This window comes from Artemia sp. Qi Xiang Cuo, chromosome 14 (assembly GCF_049724085.1).
Source record: "Artemia sp. Qi Xiang Cuo chromosome 14, ASM4972408v1, whole genome shotgun sequence".
Lineage (NCBI taxonomy): Eukaryota > Metazoa > Arthropoda > Branchiopoda > Anostraca > Artemiidae > Artemia > Artemia sp. Qi Xiang Cuo.
Window position 1 is genome coordinate 21514506 of NC_142807.1, and position 20011 is coordinate 21534516.

Below are 20011 nucleotides of genomic sequence, written 5' to 3' on the forward strand. Positions count from 1 at the left end.
TACCAGATATTTCCGTCACATATGCATTGACCGTCATCAGTAGCATAACTAAACTAAAACAATTTAAAACAATAGTTTATATACAAAATCATAAAACTACATATTGTTTAAATCTCTAATTGTTGTCAAAGCAAAGGCAGAAGCTAGCCTCTTTGATCTTCTTGGATTCGGCTTATTAGCGTTCAATGATAAAGCCCTTGGACAAAGGTCAACTACATTGGGTGAATTGAACTGTACTCTCTCAGATTTTGATAAATTATCGTAGATGGAATGTAGCTCGATTTCACTTGTGTCCCGATTCAAAGCAATGTGCTTGAATAAGATTTTCTTTATTTCAAGAGTTTCACGAAAATTTGCTCTAAACCCCGATCCCTAGACTAAATTGTTTAGTTTAGTTTTACTACTGATGACGGTCACTGCATATGTGACCGAAATATCTGGTATTTTTGTGAATTTCTATCACTGTTATCATCATCACTGTCTATTAAAAGGATTTTATCCCTATTTGAACTTTTATTTATCGCCACTAACTCATATATAATAAAACTGTATAAAAATTCACAAATACCAAGCCTCAGTACCCGTATTGTGAAAAAGAAAAATATGGGTTATAGAATAATTCTGATTACATATTTCAATTCAGCATGAAAAGCTACTATATGAATGATGTAAGCATTCCATGTGCCAAAATCTTTGTCAACAGATATAATTCGCTAAATATGAAATAATTGAGTATTTTTATTTTTCAGAAAAACCTTGTAAACTTTTCATGCGGAGTATCTGACTTGTTTGCACTCTTCGAAGAAAATGGTCGACATGAGGTTGCCCATGTGTCACTAGTATCAACAAATGCTCTATGGGTACAAGATGATATTTGGCAACAATGTATTACTAATCTTTCAATTGATCAGGTAGACCCTCTTGAAGTTTACTTGAGTGACATATTCAAACCGTATAATTACTGCGAAGAGTCCATATTTCGTGCCCTAACGGTAAGTCTGTTTTTTGTTTTACTTATCAGCATCAGCAATTTGTTATGAAAACTGTCCGATCTATAGAATTCACACCAATGATTTTTGGAATGATAGCCTGTTACTGCTACTGTTTATACACTGTTTAGTTATAAGCTACTGTACTGCTCCTGTTGCTGCTATTGTATATAACTGTTTAGTTCTTGTCTTATTGGGAGTCAATTTAGGTACTTCACAGCGTATGTCAGGCAGAGGCGTCACTAGAAAAACTTTTTAGAGGGGGGGGGGGAGAAAGGGGAAGGAATTTTACCGACTGGCTGTTTATTTTCACTGACTTTGTTGGGTGATATTGCTTTTGAAATTACTTAATTTTTGTTTTTACCAGCTGAGATAATGTTTTTTCATGGATTTTTTGTCATATATTTCCATCAGCCCATTTCCCCTATTCAAAAAAAAGAAAGAAAAGAAATAGAGTCAGTGGATAGTGGCACTTCGCACTGCCATTTTATCCACTCAATTTATTATAACGACAAGCTATAACCATGGGGTGTCCCCTTCCCTCCCCCATACGTGTCGTACCTGATATCAGGTACATCTTCTAGGCTGCAGGTTCGAACTCGCAAATGTCTAACTCCTATTCACTTAAAATCACGTAGAATAAAGTTAGAATAACGTATTTATTAGAATTACGTTATTTTACGTAGAATAACGTAAAATAAAGTTCGCTCACTGTATTTCGAGCATGACTATGGCAACTTTATAGAAAAGCCAGGAATGAGACTGTAAACAGACCACCAACTGATACAAGACGACTCCCATTATTACAGCACTTGATTATCAGGAGGAGGGGTCTGACCCCTCCTCCATTCCGATCTGTTAAAAGCTCCCGCTTTGGACACCTTCATGAAAAACACAACAAATTTCAAATAATCTTTGAAGTCCATGCCTGAAAATAAGGACAAAACCTATAAGAAATTGAGGAAATTCATAGGAGTGGATGGACCCACAATAGTGTCCAAAGCCTAGGGGCACATATATAAGCACGTATGGCGGGAATGGACCTTGAACCCTCAAATGTAACCACTATTCCCTGCTAAATATCTCGCTTGCAATTGTTGATTCGTTTTCAGTAATTCAGCGTTCTTTAAGGTTTGCGGTAGTCTTCTGCCTAGTTTCTGGCTTTGGTTTTTTTTTTTTGTGGTGGATTTGCGGTAGTCCTCTGCCTAGTTTGTGGCTTTGGTTTTTTTTTGTGGTGGATTTGCGGTAGTCCTCTGCCTAGTTTGTGGCTTTGGGTTTGTTAGTGGTGGATTTGCGGTAGTCCTCTGCCTAGTTTGTGGCTTTGGGTTATTTTGTGGTGGATTTGCGGTAGTCCTCTGCCTAGTTTGTGGCTTTCGGTTTGTTTGAGGTGGATGATTGTATTTTTTTTTTCTCTTGTGTTAAGTCTCTTAAATTGGGGAATCCTTTAAGAGACTTGCAGGTTTATTTGTTTTATTTTTGTTCCTCCCCTTTTTTTCTGACCGTAGAGCATTACGGGGGTAACTATGTTGAAGTGTTTGTTTTTTAATCTATTGATTGACAATTGATTGAGTGATTGAAATCATGATGATGTGTAAACACTATAGATTAGATCTTATCTTTACAATTTTTTTTTGTCATTTTGCATAAATATTGTAAATAACAATCCCTGTTTAAGCTCGTCAGTACCTATGGAAACTCAGGGATCAGTTGAAAATTTAAGCAATATATTCATCGGTTCTTTGTCGTGTCGTCTTGAGACTTGTCTGGGAGTTGGAACTTAAATTATCCTCTAAAGCATTTGAAAAAAAATTCCATGTTTTGGCTGACATTTAAAGGCTTGGACCGAATGGCTATTTCAGAATTTTGGGACGTTTTTTTTTTCCAATGCCCAAGAAGTTTTTGACTAAAATTCTGGCTTCTTATGAAGGGTAACTATATTCTTTTGTTGCTTAAAAGACATTAAAGCTCTAAATTTATGTTCGGATGAGCTCTCTTCTGATGGTCTTTGGCCCATGGTTCGATATAAGTACCTCAGGAAAAAAAGTACCAAAAAAATAAACTTGCTTGCGAAACTATCTTTTTCAGGAAATTTTTGATTGTTTTTACTTTTTTTTGGAGGCAGAGGATTCAAGCCTTTGCTATGTGGTTTTTACATCTGTTGAAATCTGGTGACTAATTTTTGGAAATATTATATTTCTTTTCAGTGACATGCTCCCTATTTTTAAAACTTGCGAATTTTCTTATAGTGATTATTTTTGAACGATTACTTTAAACTTGCATGACTCTTCAAATTTTTATTTTCTGCAATTTTGCAAAAGTATATTTCTAAGTGTAGTAGCTAGCAATGTCAATACAGGGTGGCTTGAAAATTTTCAGAAAGTTTTGTTCAAACCCCGAAATTTGTATTTTCGGCCAAAATATATATTTTTTGGATGTTTAGTTGTTTTCTTGAAATTTTCACGGAGAAAAATCTCGAACATTTCTTATTGCAGAATTATATATGGAATATTATTACCATTTCACAGTGTTAATGAAATTAGAGAAGGTCGAAAAAAGCGAAGGTATTTGATACTATTTTCTTTTCCAGGATTTTAATCGGAAGTACAGACTAGACATAGTTGAAGGGACAATGAAAGAAATGGTAATGGAAGCCATTCAAAACCGTTTCAACCAGCTCTTGGCAGTCAATTTAGAAGCAGATGTTGTTGATGTATGGAAGGAATTCCGAGAGCTTTGTATCGCCAATGAGTCGAATATTACTTGGCCGCTGAGCATATTTTCTAGCATTGACTCTGGGTTAATTCTTCTTCTGCGGCGCAATGCGGTGGGTGTTATAAGAAGAAAGGATGACTTGGAGGTATTATTTTCCCTTGAAGCAATATCTGAAGTTAGAAATCTGGAAGTTGCGGAAGTCCAAGCAGTTTTTGAAATAAAACTTCTTCTAAACGAGATAAGACAGTTTCTTGCTGATAGGCAGAACAGTTTTTTTCAGGAGTTGCTTGAAGGACGAACAAAGCCATTCGAAGTTGCTGCTGAAGTTGCAAATAGACTGCATGATGAGCACGGGATGGTCACCACTGTTACCTCCCGTTTCCTTAGCAACGTCTCCTCAATCAATACTGGATTTCAAGTGATTGCCCAACTCTTAACACCGTCAATTGATGATATAGGTTGTGCCCCTAATCAGAAGCTCGCATCATCTTTTTCGCAATCCTTGGCTGAAAGATGTTTTTCACAAATGGCTGAATTTTGCTACGAACTCTGTCGTGATCTTTTGGTTCTAATTGAAGTTCTGAATATGAGACGCAAGTTTGTTGGCCTTCAAAGTCGAGATGAAATAGCAATAAATGCCACAATCAAAGCTGCTTTTAGTCAACATACTCTAGCTTTTTGGCTAATGAAATGGCTCTGCGAAACGCCATCTTCTAACTTGCAAGCGATGGTAAAGCATATTCATACTAAAAAATTACCATTGGTGAAAGAAGTTGCAGAAATATACAATTTTAGTGGCACGGAAAACAGTAAAAATCTTGCTGACCTCTACCTTATGAGCTATGGCTCTAAGATGGCAGCAATGAATATAAGACGTGATTATTCCTTAGATGTCACCATTGATGTCCTCCTTCCTGCAATCGGACGGAGCATAATTGCACAGCTTTTGGCTCAGCCGGTCAAGCTCTTAGTTGCTTTGATATCTTCTTGTGAATATGTGGCTTTACAGACTTATATTCATTATACAGAGAAGCAATTTACAAATGGAAACCAGTCAGGTAAGTAAAATTGCACCATCAAAAATTCTTTGCTCAAGCTAGTACTACAGTTTGAAAATACAGTTTTACCACCATTCCAGCCTATATTAAAAATACAAGCTCCAGCCTACATAGAAACGAAAATCAAAGTCAGATAATTAACTTTAAATGCATAGCTTGTGCTGGGCAAAAAAGAGAAATATATATCTTATTTTAAGAAATGAATTCTTAAAATAGAAAATACTTTGTCTGCTGTTTTTGTAAAAAAAAATAAACAGATAAATAAATTATACTACTTTCAATTAGTAAATAAATTTAAAACAATAAATCTTATATTACTAAACCAGCAATAATTGTATGTAAATTGATTTATCCTTATTTTTTCTAAAAAATAGCACTAAATTTATGTGAAAATTGCCACGCTACCATTTCCTGGTATGAAATAAACGATCTAGATAGATCAAGATTCGGGAAAATCCGTTTTTCCCTCCCAGTCCCTTAATATTTTTCATAAATCGTCTAAAGGCTGAAGATTGAAAGAGATTAAAGAGACCTCTGAAAATTAAAAGCCATAAGTAAGATCATAAGTAAGAGGAGTTTCAAAACGCGTTCTGGTTTTTGACGGATCATATGGTTCCCAGCTTTTTGAGAAAGACATACCTGTTTGATTAGCTGTGAAGTGAGTTTTGAATTTTTAATTGCTTCGTATTAAATGCTACGCATTGTGGCAGGAAATCTCAATAATAATTGTATCCCAGGGAACCGAGATTGGATTGGTGATTATTTTTTGTTTAATTAGATTGATCGTCCTAATATAATTGTTCATTTTCCGGTGTGGAATATGGTCTAGACAGGTGTCGACTTTGGGAAATCCGTTCTTTGGGAAAATTAATTTTGGAAAGTACATTTTCTATGTGAACGGCGTCACAAATACCCAGATGTCCAATAAACCCATGGTTTTACTGTCAGAAGTGAATAAAATTAAATGTAATTAAATTTGTTTTGCGAAAAAGAAAAAGAAAATGTGTTTCGTTTCACCTAGCGAAGCTGAGGTCTCCTGTTATTTTGAGTTAATTAATTAATTTTTTAAGTTAATTTTAAGGTAAATTTTAAGTTATTTTTTTAAAGTTATATTTAATATTAATATAATTATATCTAATAAAATCCAAATATTTTTAATTTAACTTTAAGTTGTTTGTAAGACGTTTAGTCTTGAGGTCTTGCCATATAATAGGTTCGGTTCTCGTCATAGTTGAAAGCTCCTCCGGTAGATTCTAGTGCGGCTGTTTTTCACCTCTGCATACATATGGCCACTTAATTTAATTTTGTGCCTCAATCGTTTTTTTTTTGTATGGATTATTGTTAAAATAGGTTTATAAGTATTTACACCTACTTACCTTTTCCCCACTCTGGAAAAATTAAATATAGTAAGAGATAGTTTAGATAGTTTAAAAGTTTCAATATGTAATGGAACTGAAGTGCGCACATACGACGGGTCTTCAGGGTGCTAAATGTCACTTCAGAGCACTTGTTTACTGTCGACTTGCTTTCGGCACCTCAAAGTGTCATGCCATCGGAGGTAGTAGCTATGCTGGATATACCTCTTCCTCCTCCATCCTATCCTGTTTGAAGTTTATGGCGCCTCTCTTGAATGGGAATGGGCAGGTTCCCTCAAATCTTCAAATAGTTTTTATTGCATCGTCCAAATCTAATCTAGTGCCTTTTGCTTCATTTTTAAAGAATTAAAAAAAAACTTTTTTTAGTTTAAAAAACTTTTTTTTTAAGTTTAGTTTAAAAAACTTTTTTTTTTAGTTTAAAAAACTTTTTTTATTTTTTTTTTAGGTGCCAGCGCTGTGTAATTATGAGATGCTGTGTATTTTTTGAACACTCAATTCAATTAATCAACATATCAGATATGGCAATTCAGAAGATATTATGCACCATTTTTTCAGCTAAAATTTATATTTACTGCCCACCCCTTTAAAGCACCACCTTATCTATTGCCCACCTCCTTATTATCACAGCTCATCCTCTTATCTATTGGTGGGTCCAACCCCTTTTATCGTGTCTTATTCGGTGCTCAAGATAATGCCAAGTTTCGGTTTCTTCTTTAAAAATGCGTAATATTTTTTGCTGAAACCGCAAAATGTTTTGGCTGTTTTCTAAATGTCTAAAATACCTCACCTACCCTGTGCAAAAAAACTCTTTCTGAGCTCCAGTAAGAAGCCCCTGGGCACATTTTTCTTAATTCTTCCACTCTTGTTTAAATTTTATGTCATATAATATAGTATATTTTCGGCTACCACGAATACAATTTGGGCTGGTGGGAACGGCCTGTCGAAAACAGGAGACACGAATTGCTTGTTCCGATTAGCATGGTATTCATACCTAGAATTCCTCGGGTCATGGCGACTCTGATTCGCAAAAAAAGGAAAAAAAAAGTACTGGATTGCCTCAAAATGGGATCCTAGAAAGGGGCTTTTGCCTGACCAACTTGATACTCAAAAACCGTAAGGCTAAGTGGACTTTACAGCAAACAGTCTTAGGCACGGGAACCATCACAATTGCGGCCCAAAAATGGACCGATTTTTTCCCGATTGGCTTGTAACTTTCAAGGATTGTTTCCCGGACTAAGGTGACCGTGCACTTTGTTTGGAACGGTGTGTTATTAGGACAGGAATGGGTCAAGAGCCTATTGGTCTCTAATCATTTTGAAACTGCAAGTTCCCGGGCCAAGAGGAACCATATATGTAAAGGAACCTCAGGGCATGGCCCACATGGTTTTAAGTACAGTAAGTCCTCAAAACGAAAATATGTTAAGAAAAAACAATCATGATTTATAAAGACAAAAGCATAACACCAATTTTGGTTGTACCGATTCGGGTCGCCGAAAATGGCTCTTAAATTTGTATCGTCTGTAATAGGCCAGAAACTTACAGCTCGTGTAGACAGGGCTGGGTCACTGGGTAGACCTTAATGAAGACAGATCCTTTTTGAAATTTAGTCATATTGAAATGTGACATCTGAAACTGAGCGAGCAGCTTCTGTTTCCTCCGGTTGACGTAAGCTTACAGGGCATGTAGACGAAAGCAAGGGGACCCCATTGAAAATAAAAACCGTTGAAAACAATTTGTTATATTGAATTGTCATACCCAAAAATAAGTCAAAATTTGACTTCGATCGTCTTGCAACTTACTGAACATAAGCACTGGGTGAAAAGAATCGAAGAAAGTAACTATTTTGATAGAAAAAAATGTTGATAGAAAAAAATTGAATCTATATTTTTATTGCGAATCATTTTTTCAATTTTTTCTCTTTTTTAAGATCTGGTCTACAAATTTTTAGCAATCTATCTGTCCGGAGAGCCGGTAAAGGCTTGTGACTTATTCATAGAGGGATTTAAGAAAAAGGTATTCAGGGAAGTTATTCAAGAGGAAATTTATGATGAATCAATAGGAGGAGAAGAGGATCAAGAAACTAGGAATACCCAGCATTTGGATTATATTATGAAGGTTAGATTATAGAATATTGTGAGTGAGGTAACTCGAATATCTGCCTTAATGTTCCTTAATTTGAAAACTTATTTGTTATTTTATTTCAGTCGTAATTTACTTCATAATCAAACCTAAATTTATAGTTAGTATTAATTAGAAAATTAATATGGGCTTCATAAATTAGCTTTTCGTTAAGAAAATAATGCTTATGATTTCAAGTTAGAAAATTCAATTGTAGATTTTTTTTTACTTTTCATCAGTGCGTCACTTGATGCAGCTAAAAAAGAAAACACTAGAGGAAATAAGGTACGGCAACACCCTTTTGCGGTAACCTCTGTGGTATATAGATTTTTTTTTTACCGTAATTGAGCTTGAAAGTGTTTTAAAAAAATGGAAATTTTTACGTTTTCTTTCGTACACAACAGCTGGGTATACAAGTTTGGAGGTTTTTTGGTGTCATGAGAGGGTCTGGGGACTCTGCTCTGTAATCAACTTCTTCCGTTTTGGATTATCTTCTTCTTCTTCCGATTGGATTTTGGAAATTTCGAAAAGTAGGTGTTACTTAGATATATTTAATATTGGAAAATTCTTCCATAGGTATCAGGCATCGTAATGATTTTCTTAAGTAATCAGTTATAGTTTTTTTTTTTTTTAAGTTTACGTTTTTTGTTGTTGTATTTTTTCGCTTGTTTTGTGTATGTCACCATGGCCCAATAGGGTTTTCGTGTGAATAAATCTATCTATCTATCTATCTATCCATTAAAAGGAAACTCTGCTTGCCTTCTACGAGTTTGCCTAGACAGAATCTTGACTGCGAACAGCGTTGCAGCGTGACCTTGAGGAATGATGCCCCTCGACGAAATTATAGCCTAGTAAACGACGCAGCATTCTACTAAACTTTTTGATTAATGGATAATTCTTTTGAGATTTGTTTGCTCTGGTGGACTTTGTTTGGCTGAATAACCTATTCCCAGCTATATTATCTATTATACACTGCCTCCCCATTTTAGTGTAACATTTTTGTGCATGAATATAATAATTAATAGGAAGTAATAGGCTTGAAAGTGCAGGTCTCCGACTCTTGTTGATAGAAAAGTACCGTCAAAAGGAAAAACCCATGTGGTGACGAAGATGGACTCAGGATTACACAAAGCTTTCATTCAAATGGAGGTCCCCGTGACTTCTTGCTGTCTGGCTCTAAGCCAACTTATGCGCTTCATACGGCCTTCAGAATATTTTTTCGCCTGTGATATGAATGGTGGACCCATTGCTCTTCTTGACGCCATCACTATTTCAACAATTTAAGTAGCATAGAAACTTGACTTGGGCCGTTATTACGTTATAAAAGAGCTATGGTACCGACATTTTGACAGACGGATTCAGTCATTTTGAACTGAACAGGGCTGGCGCTATGGGTGGTGAATTGGGCGAGCTGCCAGGGCTCTGCAGTTGATGGGGCCTCTCGTGTTGAACTCTTAACTTTGTAATATAGCATAGGGCCTAATAAATGATCCACTAAGCACGGTTTTAGGTCAAACTTATGCCCGGGCTACATTATGGTTACATTTTTCGATAAAATCCAAATTAGATTTAACTACAACATTGCACACATACAGCTACATGAACAAAGAAACAGGATCCTTGGTAAAATTATGTTCTTATATTAGGGGATTTTTAATGTCCACGTTAGTAGAATATGGGGTAGATCGTGTCTTAGCCTAGATAAATTCTGTGTTGGAAAGGAAAATATGAGTGGTTATAGACTGCTCCAGTTTTGTATGTATAACGGTCTAATTGTAACTAATGCGGTATCAAATAGTTCGTGGCAACGAACTGTAAGAAAGGGGTGATCCGGCTCAGTAGTAACCGAAACTCTAAAAAAACGGAATTTTGATTGCAACAGATACATTAAAAAAAATCCAATTTTTATCCTGGTTTTAAATATATAAGTTTCATCAAGTTTAGTCTTACCCATCAAAAGTTACAAGCCTTAGAAAATTTAGCTTATTTTTGAAAAAGGAGAAACACCTCCTAAAAGCATAGAATCTTAATGAAAATCACACCATCAGATTCAGCGTATCAGAGAGCAGCGTATCTGCAAAACAGTGCAATTTTGTATTTTTTGCCAGAAGAAAGATCACGGATGCGTGTTTATTTTATTTTTTCCAGGGGTCATCGCATTGACCCACTGGTCCTAGAATGTCACGAGAGGGCTCTTTCGAACGGAAATGAAAAAGTTCTAGTGCCTCTTGTAATTAAACAACAAATAGTTTTTAAAATATTATCATTTTTTTACAAAAAAAAACTGTATTCTCTTGCACAAGCTTGATAAATGACGCAATTATTGTGGATTTTATTCATATTTGACGTAATAATTGAATGAAATATTTTTACAAGTTTATGTTTCGATAAGATAGTATTAGACACGCAGAATGCGATATAGTTCGTTGTAAATGGGGACTATGTAAGTTTCATCGGATATAGCTGAAATATAGTATAGAACGAACCACTGCACATAGTAACTAAAAGTTAAGATAATGAAAGCATCTTTTAGAAAGTTGCTTATCTAGGGTATGGTGCCAAACTTAGGATCGTGACTTACTATTCCCATTAAGAAAAAGCCATAGGCTTTTTCCTGTTTGTAATCTGGGCTGCAGCAGTAGCTGGCAACCTAGTAATCCAGGTTGTCAGCGGTAGCTTGCAGCAACCTAGTAAGAGACGATCACATCCAATACTAAGAAATATAATAATCCATAACTACAAAAAATAGAGTCAGATCAAACCGAGAAGTAGACTATTAGAACCGCCTTGTCCAAAGTCTCTATAAAGGAAACTTACTGTCCCTTGGCCTGATCAACAAGGGAAATATGTTGGTTTGAAAATCACCAAGTAAAAGTGACAAGAGAAGAGTTTAAAGCTGTAATTGCTTTGACAAAAGATGATCTTTTAAAAAAATCTTAGAGTATCGGAACTACTCCAAGAATTTAAAGAAGAAGAAGTATAAGGGCAGTTTTGGATTTTTTTCAATCGACGATGTCTTCAAGCTTTTTTAATCGTTACCACAGAGTGTGTTGAGCTCAAATCCTTCGTAACCGAAGGAAAGTCCTTACTCCATTGGGCTGTAGCGACTAGTAAGATAAATATACCATTCAGTTTATGATGTCTAAGACGTGATAAAAATGTGCGAAAAATTATCCCATGCGATTGAGGAACAGTTAACTTTTTCGTCTCCTCTATTATTCTTCCTGGAGGGTGCTCTTTGAAAACATAGCGCCCAACTTTTCAATGTGGAACAAAAAATTTTCATTTCTGCTTAATGGTTGATTTGCCACGCTATGACTTGAAACTAAAGAAAACAGCGATTATTATGGCAATGCATAATTTTGATATTTCAGAATGTTATTCATTGAAACATTCCTGGTTGCTATTGAGTTACATAACAACGCAATTAGCAAAAATATAACAACTGGGAAAAGCTGGGAAAGAAGTTGTTTTTGTATCTATGAGGTCATGCGAAATTGCACATTATTTTGAATGAATCTGAATAGCCAAGAGGAAAATGTTAGGAAATATAACTCAGGTAATGATGCACGAAAATAATCCGCCACTATATCTGCCACTAGAAGACATACGACAACAGGCATCACAACAAAATTCAAACGAATATAATGGGCAAATTATGTTCTGCGGTTAGAAGATAAGCGACAGGGATGATCATATCCAACCGTAAACGAAACGTGGTTAGAAGAAAAGCAACAGTAAGGATCTCAACAATATAAATAAATCCTTCTCTCTCTCAAACGAGTCCCAAGAGAAAGCAAATACTATAAATTAAATGGTTTTATGATGCATTAACAGGAATTCTTAATTATTTACGCCAGAATTTCTTAATTAGATTGAAATTATTGATTTGACGCCAATCCTTGTCTTTGATCATCAGCCAATAGATGGATCCGTATAAAGGTATATTTGTGTATGAATTGTAATACTAAAAGTTAGTTTTCAAGGATTGAAAAAAGGGAAGGATTTTAAAACATAAAAGTATTGCAAATGGACCCAACCTTGATATAATACCACAACTACTATTTCTATTGCGACTACTACTATGGCTGAGTATATTAAGTTACAATTTCCATGGAAAATTCAGGGGGATGTTGAAGTAGTCAAAAGACACAAAAGACTGTTCATACCGGTTGAGAAAAAGACATATCAGCAGTATATGAAGAACGGCCTAGAGTATTCAGTTCGAACTTCCAGGGCATGATGAATGGGATGCTCTACTGACCAAAGGTTAATATTTGTATACTACTACTGCTGCTCTTGTTACACCTATTATGAACCCTACTACTAATAAGGCTAAGGGTATGAAGGTGAAACTTTCAAGGAATACTGAGGGAAAAGTTGAACTAAATTTAAAATATGATCCATACGTGCAAGGCGTATCTCAGGAATACCTTAGGCCGGAGATTTTCTAACTTTTTAAGCCATCCTCTCCCATTTTGGTCAATACCAGACGTCTAACCCCCCCCCCCCCAATCAAAATAATTTAATAGTCATGTTTAGAGCACCAAAAATTTAATAGGTTATAAAATGACCTATAGTCACCTGACTTGATCAGGTGGAATATGCGTTTTAAAATGTTTTTCAAAATTTTTAATTACAAATGAATTTGACTGTCGGTAGTATAGAGTAATTTCTGTATATAAAAGTAAAGGGTTTAAAAAGAAAAGGGAAAAAAAGTAAAGAGAAAAAAGAAAGGGTTTGCATCATACGTTTTTGAGTGACAGGTCATATGAGAACTCGAGGGAAGTAAAGGAAGCAGAGAAAGCACTAAAGTCTGAATTAAAGAGATGTGAAATGAAGGTAATGCATAAAAATGCTGAGGATCTAGGAGATGAACCGACGCTGTATAATGGTAAAATATTGTATGTGCAAGGAAGTGGTAAAGAGAGATAGGCAGAAATTTTTGAGAATATTGTATACTCAAATAAAGTTGTTGGGAATTAAACAGAAAAGAATGTAAGAACTTTGATAAGTTGGAAGCGAAGGAAGATATATTTCGTAAAAAGAATTAAGAGATCAATAAAAGGATTAAAAAAACAAAGCCTCTGGTGCTGATAGTTTGGTAAATAAGTTTTTGAAATAGTTATAAATAAATCACTCGTTATAAATAAATAAAAGCTATAAACATATAAAAGTTATATAAAAAAGCTTTGAACATAAAAAATATAAATATAATAAGAATATAAAATATGAATATAAAAAGTTATAAATATGAATATAAAAAAGTTGGAAATAAAGCAAAGTTGTAAATAAATCACTCAAGACAATTTTGAAAAGAGGGAAGTACCTAGTGATCTTAGGAGGACTTTATTGATCCCCTTTATAAGAAGGGTATAAGAGTGAGTGTCGTAATTATAGAGGTATTAGCTTGGTTTCTATAGATTAATTAAAAAAACTTTCTTAAAAATAAGTTTTTCAAAGAAAAGTAAAGGCTATTTTAAACTTATGCTCAGCAGATACAAATACCTGTTAAAATTAAAACTCAAAACGACCAGAAATTACTATTAAAGAATAAATGAAACCCAAAACGAACAGAAATTAAATAAACAATCATAGCAAAAAAACATACAAGTAATAATAAAAAATGAATAAATAAATCTTGAAGCGAGTAATGCTTAAATTGAATATGCAAATCGAGTTTAAAACAAAAAAAAACAATATTTTGCTATTGAAGTATATATGAAACTTAAAACGAACAGAAATTAAATAAACAATTAATGCAAACAAGCATACAATAGATATTAATGATTAAGTTAAATGAGGGATGAATTGCACAGTAGGTGAGTAGAATGGGGGTTGAGTTGCACAAGGATTGAATTACACGGAGGTTGAGTTGAATGAGGGTTGAGCTGAATGTAGTTGAGTTGCACGGATATTGAGTTGACTGAGGGTTGAGTCGAATGGGGGTTGGGTTGCACGAGGGTTAACTTTTACGGGGTTCAGTTGAACGAGGGCTCTATTAAACGGGGTTCAGTTGCACGAAGGTTTAGTTAAGATGGAGTTGAGCTTGATGAACAACAAAATATAAGAAGAAAAATAGGGAAATATTTTCTATAAGACAGTGGAATGCGAACTTTAAATGAATATTTTGACCGTTTGTTTGACATAAGTTTTGAATATTTTGGCGAGGGTTTCCAAAGGGCCTCTACTCGTTATCCAAGTTTCTTTTCCTCCACAATGTCCTCCGTCTAACCAAATCATTCGTTTTATGGAAGTAACTATCCTAAAAATATATTTCACAGTTGTAAGTGATAGTAATAAGCATATATCGGTTAATGGAAATGCTTTTTAAATGGGTAAATAAACATAAAATAATCATTTAACATTTAACAAACGTAATAAGTAAATAATCATTTAACAAACATATTAATGTAAATGAATAAATAAATCTTAAAACGAGTGAAACTTAAATTGAATATGCAAATCAAGCTTGAAACGAATAAAAATCACTACAAACAAGAGTTTGGGTATCGCCTCCTTCTCTCACTGGAAAAGTCTAAAACCTACTGCGTCATTGGTTTACTTGTTGTATGTTTTTTGCTATGATTATTTATTTAATTTCTGTTTGTTTTGGGTTTCATTTATTCTTAAATAATAATCTCTGGTCATTTTGAGTTTGAATTTAACACGTATTTGTGTCTGTTGAGATTAAGTTTAAAATGGCCTTTACTTTTTTTTTTTAAACTTATTCTCCGGAAATTTGTTTTTAATTAATTATTTTTCGTATTTAATTCCAAAAAGTTTCAGGTTTTTGAAAATTTCTTATTTCAAAATCAAACTTTAAAAAAAAAAAAAAAATCAAATGTTCATCAAAGTATTAAAACTGGTATCAAAGTAAGAATATCAAAGTATACAAATGGGTTTGTGTCTACCTCGTAGTTTTTATTATCTGAGGTTTGAACTATTTTTAGCAAAATGGCTATCTCAAAATTTTTATCGGATGGGTTTGGGGGAAAAAGGGCGTCGGGGAGGGGGGCTAATTGCCCTTCGATCTCTTTTGACTCTTTAAATGTGAACTAGATCTTTCTATTTTCAATCAAATGAGCCCTCTCTGGTTTATACGAGCATCCTTTCTATAAGAACCATATAAACCCTCAGAGTATAACTTAAAACGCCTGTCCCTGGGCCCTGAGGGGTTGTGTTGACCCCGGAGTCTTAATATCTGATGTTTGAACTATTTTTAACAAAATGGTCACCTCAAATTTTTATAGGATGGGTTTTATCGATCCGATAAACCCAAAGGCGTGAACGGCGGGAGGGGCTAGTTTACCCTCCGATTTTTTTTTTTACTCTGAGAAAATGAAATATAAATTTTAATTTCCATTAAAATGAGCCCTCTCAGAAGTTTATACAAGCATCCCTTACATAAGAACTATATACGGCTTCAGGACATAGCTTATAATGCCTGCCCCCCGGGCCCTGGAGGGCTGTATCGACACCGGAGTTTTTGTTATCTGACCTTTGAACTATTTTAAAAAAATGGCTATCTCAAAATTTTATCGGATGGGCTTGGGGGAAAAGGGCGTGGGGGGACTAGGGGCCCTCTGATCTCTTTTGAATCTTAATAATCGAACTAGAAATTTCAATTTCCAATCAAATCAGCCCTCTCTGAAGTTTATACGAGCATCCCTTCCATAAGAACCATATATGACCCCAGGGCATAACTTGAAACGCCTGCCCCCTGGCCCTGGGTCGTTGTGTTGGCACAGGAGTTTTTTTTATCTGACCTTTGAACTATTTTTAATAAAATGACTATCTCAAAATTTTATCGGATGTACTTTGGGGAAATGGGGCGTGGGTGGGGATAGTTGCTCTCTGATCTCTTTTGACTCTAAAAAACTAAACTAGAACTTTCAATTTCTTATCAAATGAGCTCTCTCTGAAGTTTATAAGATGATCCCTTCCACAACAACTATATATGCCCCCCAGGCATAACTTACAACGGTTACCCTGGGCCCTGAAGGATTGTGTCGGCCCTGGAGTTTTCATTATATGATCTTTGAACCAATTTGAAAAAAATGGCTCTCTCAAACTTCTTATCGGATGGGTTTGAGGAAAATAGGGCGTGAAGAGGGGGGGATCTAGTTGCCCTCCGATCTTTTTTTACTCTTAAAAACTGAACGATAACTTTTAATTTCCAATCATATGAGCCCTCTCCGAAGTTTATAAGAGCATCCCTTCCATAAGAACTATATATGTCCCCAGAGCATTGCTAAAAACGCCTGCCTCCGGGCCCTGGGGGGTGGTGTCGACCCTGGAGTTTTCATTTTATGATCTTTGAACTATTTAAAAAAAATGGGTATCTCAAAGTTCTTATCGGATCGGTTTGAGGAAAAAAGGGCATGGCGGGGGGGGGGCTATTTGCCCTCCGATAACTTTTGCCTCTTTAAAGGTGAACTATAACTTTCAATTTCCAATCAAATGAGCCCTCTCCGAAGTTCATATATGAAGCTCTCCCCCCGAGCAATACCTACAACTCGTGCCCCGGGCCCTGGGGGGTTGCGTCGACGCATGAGATTTTCTTATCTGACCTTTGAACTATTTTTAACGAAATGGCCATACGTAAATGAGTTTTTGTTATATGATCTTTGAACTATTTTTAACAAAATGGCTAACACAAATTTTTTATCAGGTATATTTGGGGGAAAAGGGCTTAGGAAGGGGGGGGGCTTGTTGCCCTCCGATCACTGTTGACTCTTAAAAAGGGTACTAAAACTCTCGATTTCCAAACGAATGAGCCCCCTTTGAAGTTCGTACGACGAATCCTTCTATATGAAGTGCCTCTGGAAAAAAATGGAGTCTGGGGGGAGGCTAGCTGCCCTCTGATCACTTTTGACTCTTAAAAAGTGAATTACAACTTTCAATTTCCAATCAAATGAGCCCTGTTATCTGAGCTTTGAACTATTTTTAACAAAATGTCTATCTCAAAATTTTTATCTGATGCATTCAGGTCGTGGTGAGGGGGGGGGCGAGTTGCCCTCCGAGATCTTTTGACTCTTAAAAATTGAAAAAGAAATTTCGATTTCCAGTCAAATGAGCCCTCTCCGAAGTTTATACGAGCATTCCTTCCATAAGAACTCTGTATGCCCCCAGAGCAATACTTACAACGCCTTCCTCCGGGCCCTGGGGGGTTGCGTCGACACAGGAGTTTTTCTTATCTGACCTATGAACAATTTTTAATGAAATGGACATTTTAAAAATCTTATCTGATGGGATTGGGCAAAAAAGGGTATGTGTGTGGAGGTGACTAGTTGCCCTCAGATATCTTTTGACTCTTAAAAAGTGAACTAGAACTTTCAATTTCCACTCAAATGAGGCCTCTCTGAAGTTTATACGAGCATCCCTTTCATAAGAACCATACACGCCCCCAGGACAACACTTACAATGCCTACCCCCCGGGCCCTGGGGGGTCGTGTTGACACCGGAGGTTTTGTTATTTAATTTTTGAACAATTTTTAAAAAGCTGGCTATCTCAAAATTTGTAGCGGATGGGCTTGGGGGGGGGGGGCTAGTTGCCCTTAAATCTGTTGACTCTCAAAAAGTGAAATAGTACTTTCAATTTCCAATCAAATGAGCCCTCTATGAAGTTTATACGAGCATCCGTTTCATAAAAATCATACATGCCTTTAGGGCATAATTTGGAACGCTTTTCCCTGGGCCCTGGGGGGTGGTATTGACACCGGAGTTTTTTTTATCCGACCTTTGAACTATTTTTTTACAAAATTTTCATCAGATGGGTTGGAAAAAGAAGGTGTGGGGGGGGGGGTAAGTTGCCCTCGGATCTCTTTTGACTATTAAAAAGTGAACTCCAACTTTCAATTTCCAATATACGAGCATCCCTTTCATAAGAACCATATATGCCCCAGGGCATAACTTACAATGCCTGCCCCCGGGCCCTGGGGGGTTGTGTCGGCACCTGAGTTTTCGTTATCTTACTTTTGAACAATTTTTAACTTACGGGCTATCTCAAAATTTTTATCGGATGGGTTTAGGGGAAAAGGGTGTGGGGGAGGGGGGCTAATTGCCCTTCGATCTCTTTTGACTCTTTAAATGTGAACTAGAACTTTCTATTTTCAATCAAATGAACCCTCTCTGGTTTATACGAGCATCCTTTCTATAAGAACAATATATACCCCCAGAGTATAACTTACAACGCCTGTCCCTGGACCCTGAGGGGTTGTGTTGACCCCAGAGTTTTAATATCTGATGTTTGAACTATTTTTAACAAAATGGTCACCTCAAATTTTTATAGGATGGGTTTTATCCATCTGATAAACCCAAAGGCGTGAAGGGTGGGATGGGCTAGTTTGCCCTCCGATCTTTTTTTACTCTGAGAAAACGAACTAGAACTTTTAATTTCCATTCAAATGAGCCCTCTCAGAAGTTTATACAAGTATCCCTTTCATAAGAACTATATACGGCCCAGGACATAGCTTATAATGCCTGCCCCCCGGGCCTTGGAGTGTTCTGTCGACACCGGAGTTTTTGTTATCTGACCTTTGAATTATTTTTAAAAAATGGTTATCTCAAATTTTTTATCGGATTGGTTTGGGGAAAAAGGGCTTGGAGGGATAAGGGCCCTCTGATCTCTTTTGACTCTTGGTAATTGAACTAGAAATTTCAATTTCCATTCAAATCAGCCTTCTCTGAAGTTTACGCGATCATCCCTTCCATAAGAACCATATATGCCCCGAGGGCATAACTTGAAACGCCTGCCCTCGGGCCCTGGGTGGTTGTGTTGGCACAGGAGTTTTTTTGTATCTGACCTTTGAACTATTTTTAACAAAATGGCTATCTCAAAATTTTTATCGGATGTATTTTGGGGAAATGGGGCGTGGGTGGTGATAGTTGCCCTCTGATCTCTTTTGACTCTAAAACACTGAACTAGAAATTTCAATTTCCAATCAAATGAGCCGGATGCACCGGATGCATTTGGGGAAAAGGGGGAATGGGGGGGGGGGCTTGGGTCCTAGGGGGCTGTGTCGACCCCGAGTTTCCGTTATATGGTCTTTGAACTATTTTGAAAAAACGACTCTCTCAAAGTTCTTAAGGGATGGGTTAGAGGAAAAAAGGGCGTGGAGGGGGGGGGGGCTAGGTGCCCTCTAATCTCTTTTGACTCTTAAAAAGTGAACTAGAACTTTCAATTTTAAATCAAATGAGCCCTCTTTGAAGTTTATAGGAGCATCCCTTCCATAAGAACCATGTATGCCACTAGGGCATAATTTACAACGCCTGCCCCCCGGGCCCTGGGCGTTGTTTCGCCACTGGAGTTTTTGTTGTATGATCTTTGAACTATTTTATCAAAATAGCTATTTCCAAATTTTTATCGGATGCAGTGGAGAAAAAGGGTGTGGGGGGCTGGTTACCCTCCAATAACTTTTGACGCTTAAAAAGTGTCCTGAAGACTGTGGGTGAGTCTCCTGTTCAAAGATATAATTTCCAGAACTTTTAACTAGGTTATACAAAATGGCCATCTCAAAATTTTGATTGGATGTGTTTCTGGAAATGGTGAGCGCGGAAGGGGTGTTAGTTGCCTTCCAGTCACTTTCGACTATTAAAAAGGGAACTAGCCATTTAAATTTCCAGTCGAATAAGCCCTTTTTGAAGTTTCTACGACAACGCTTTCTATAAACACCGTATATGCCCACAGGGCAGAACGTACAACCCTTGCCCTGAGGGCTCTGGGGGGTTGTCATCCTCAAAGACCTAATTTCTA

The 20011-nt window shown here is 36.3% G+C and overlaps 1 protein-coding gene across 4 annotated transcripts in view; it reads left to right on the top strand.

Moving 5' to 3' along the window:
• Nup160 (nuclear pore complex protein Nup160) overlaps positions 1-20011 on the top strand; it is a 109852-nt gene that overhangs the window by 49865 nt on the left and 39976 nt on the right. For all 4 annotated transcript variants that reach the window (XM_089100345.1, XM_089100346.1, XM_089100347.1 and 1 more), the window contains 3 exons: positions 750-992; positions 3577-4759; positions 8063-8250. In XM_089100345.1, coding sequence (XP_088956471.1) covers positions 750-992; positions 3577-4759; positions 8063-8250 — 1614 coding nt within the window. The remainder of the gene's footprint in view (positions 1-749; positions 993-3576; positions 4760-8062; positions 8251-20011) is intronic.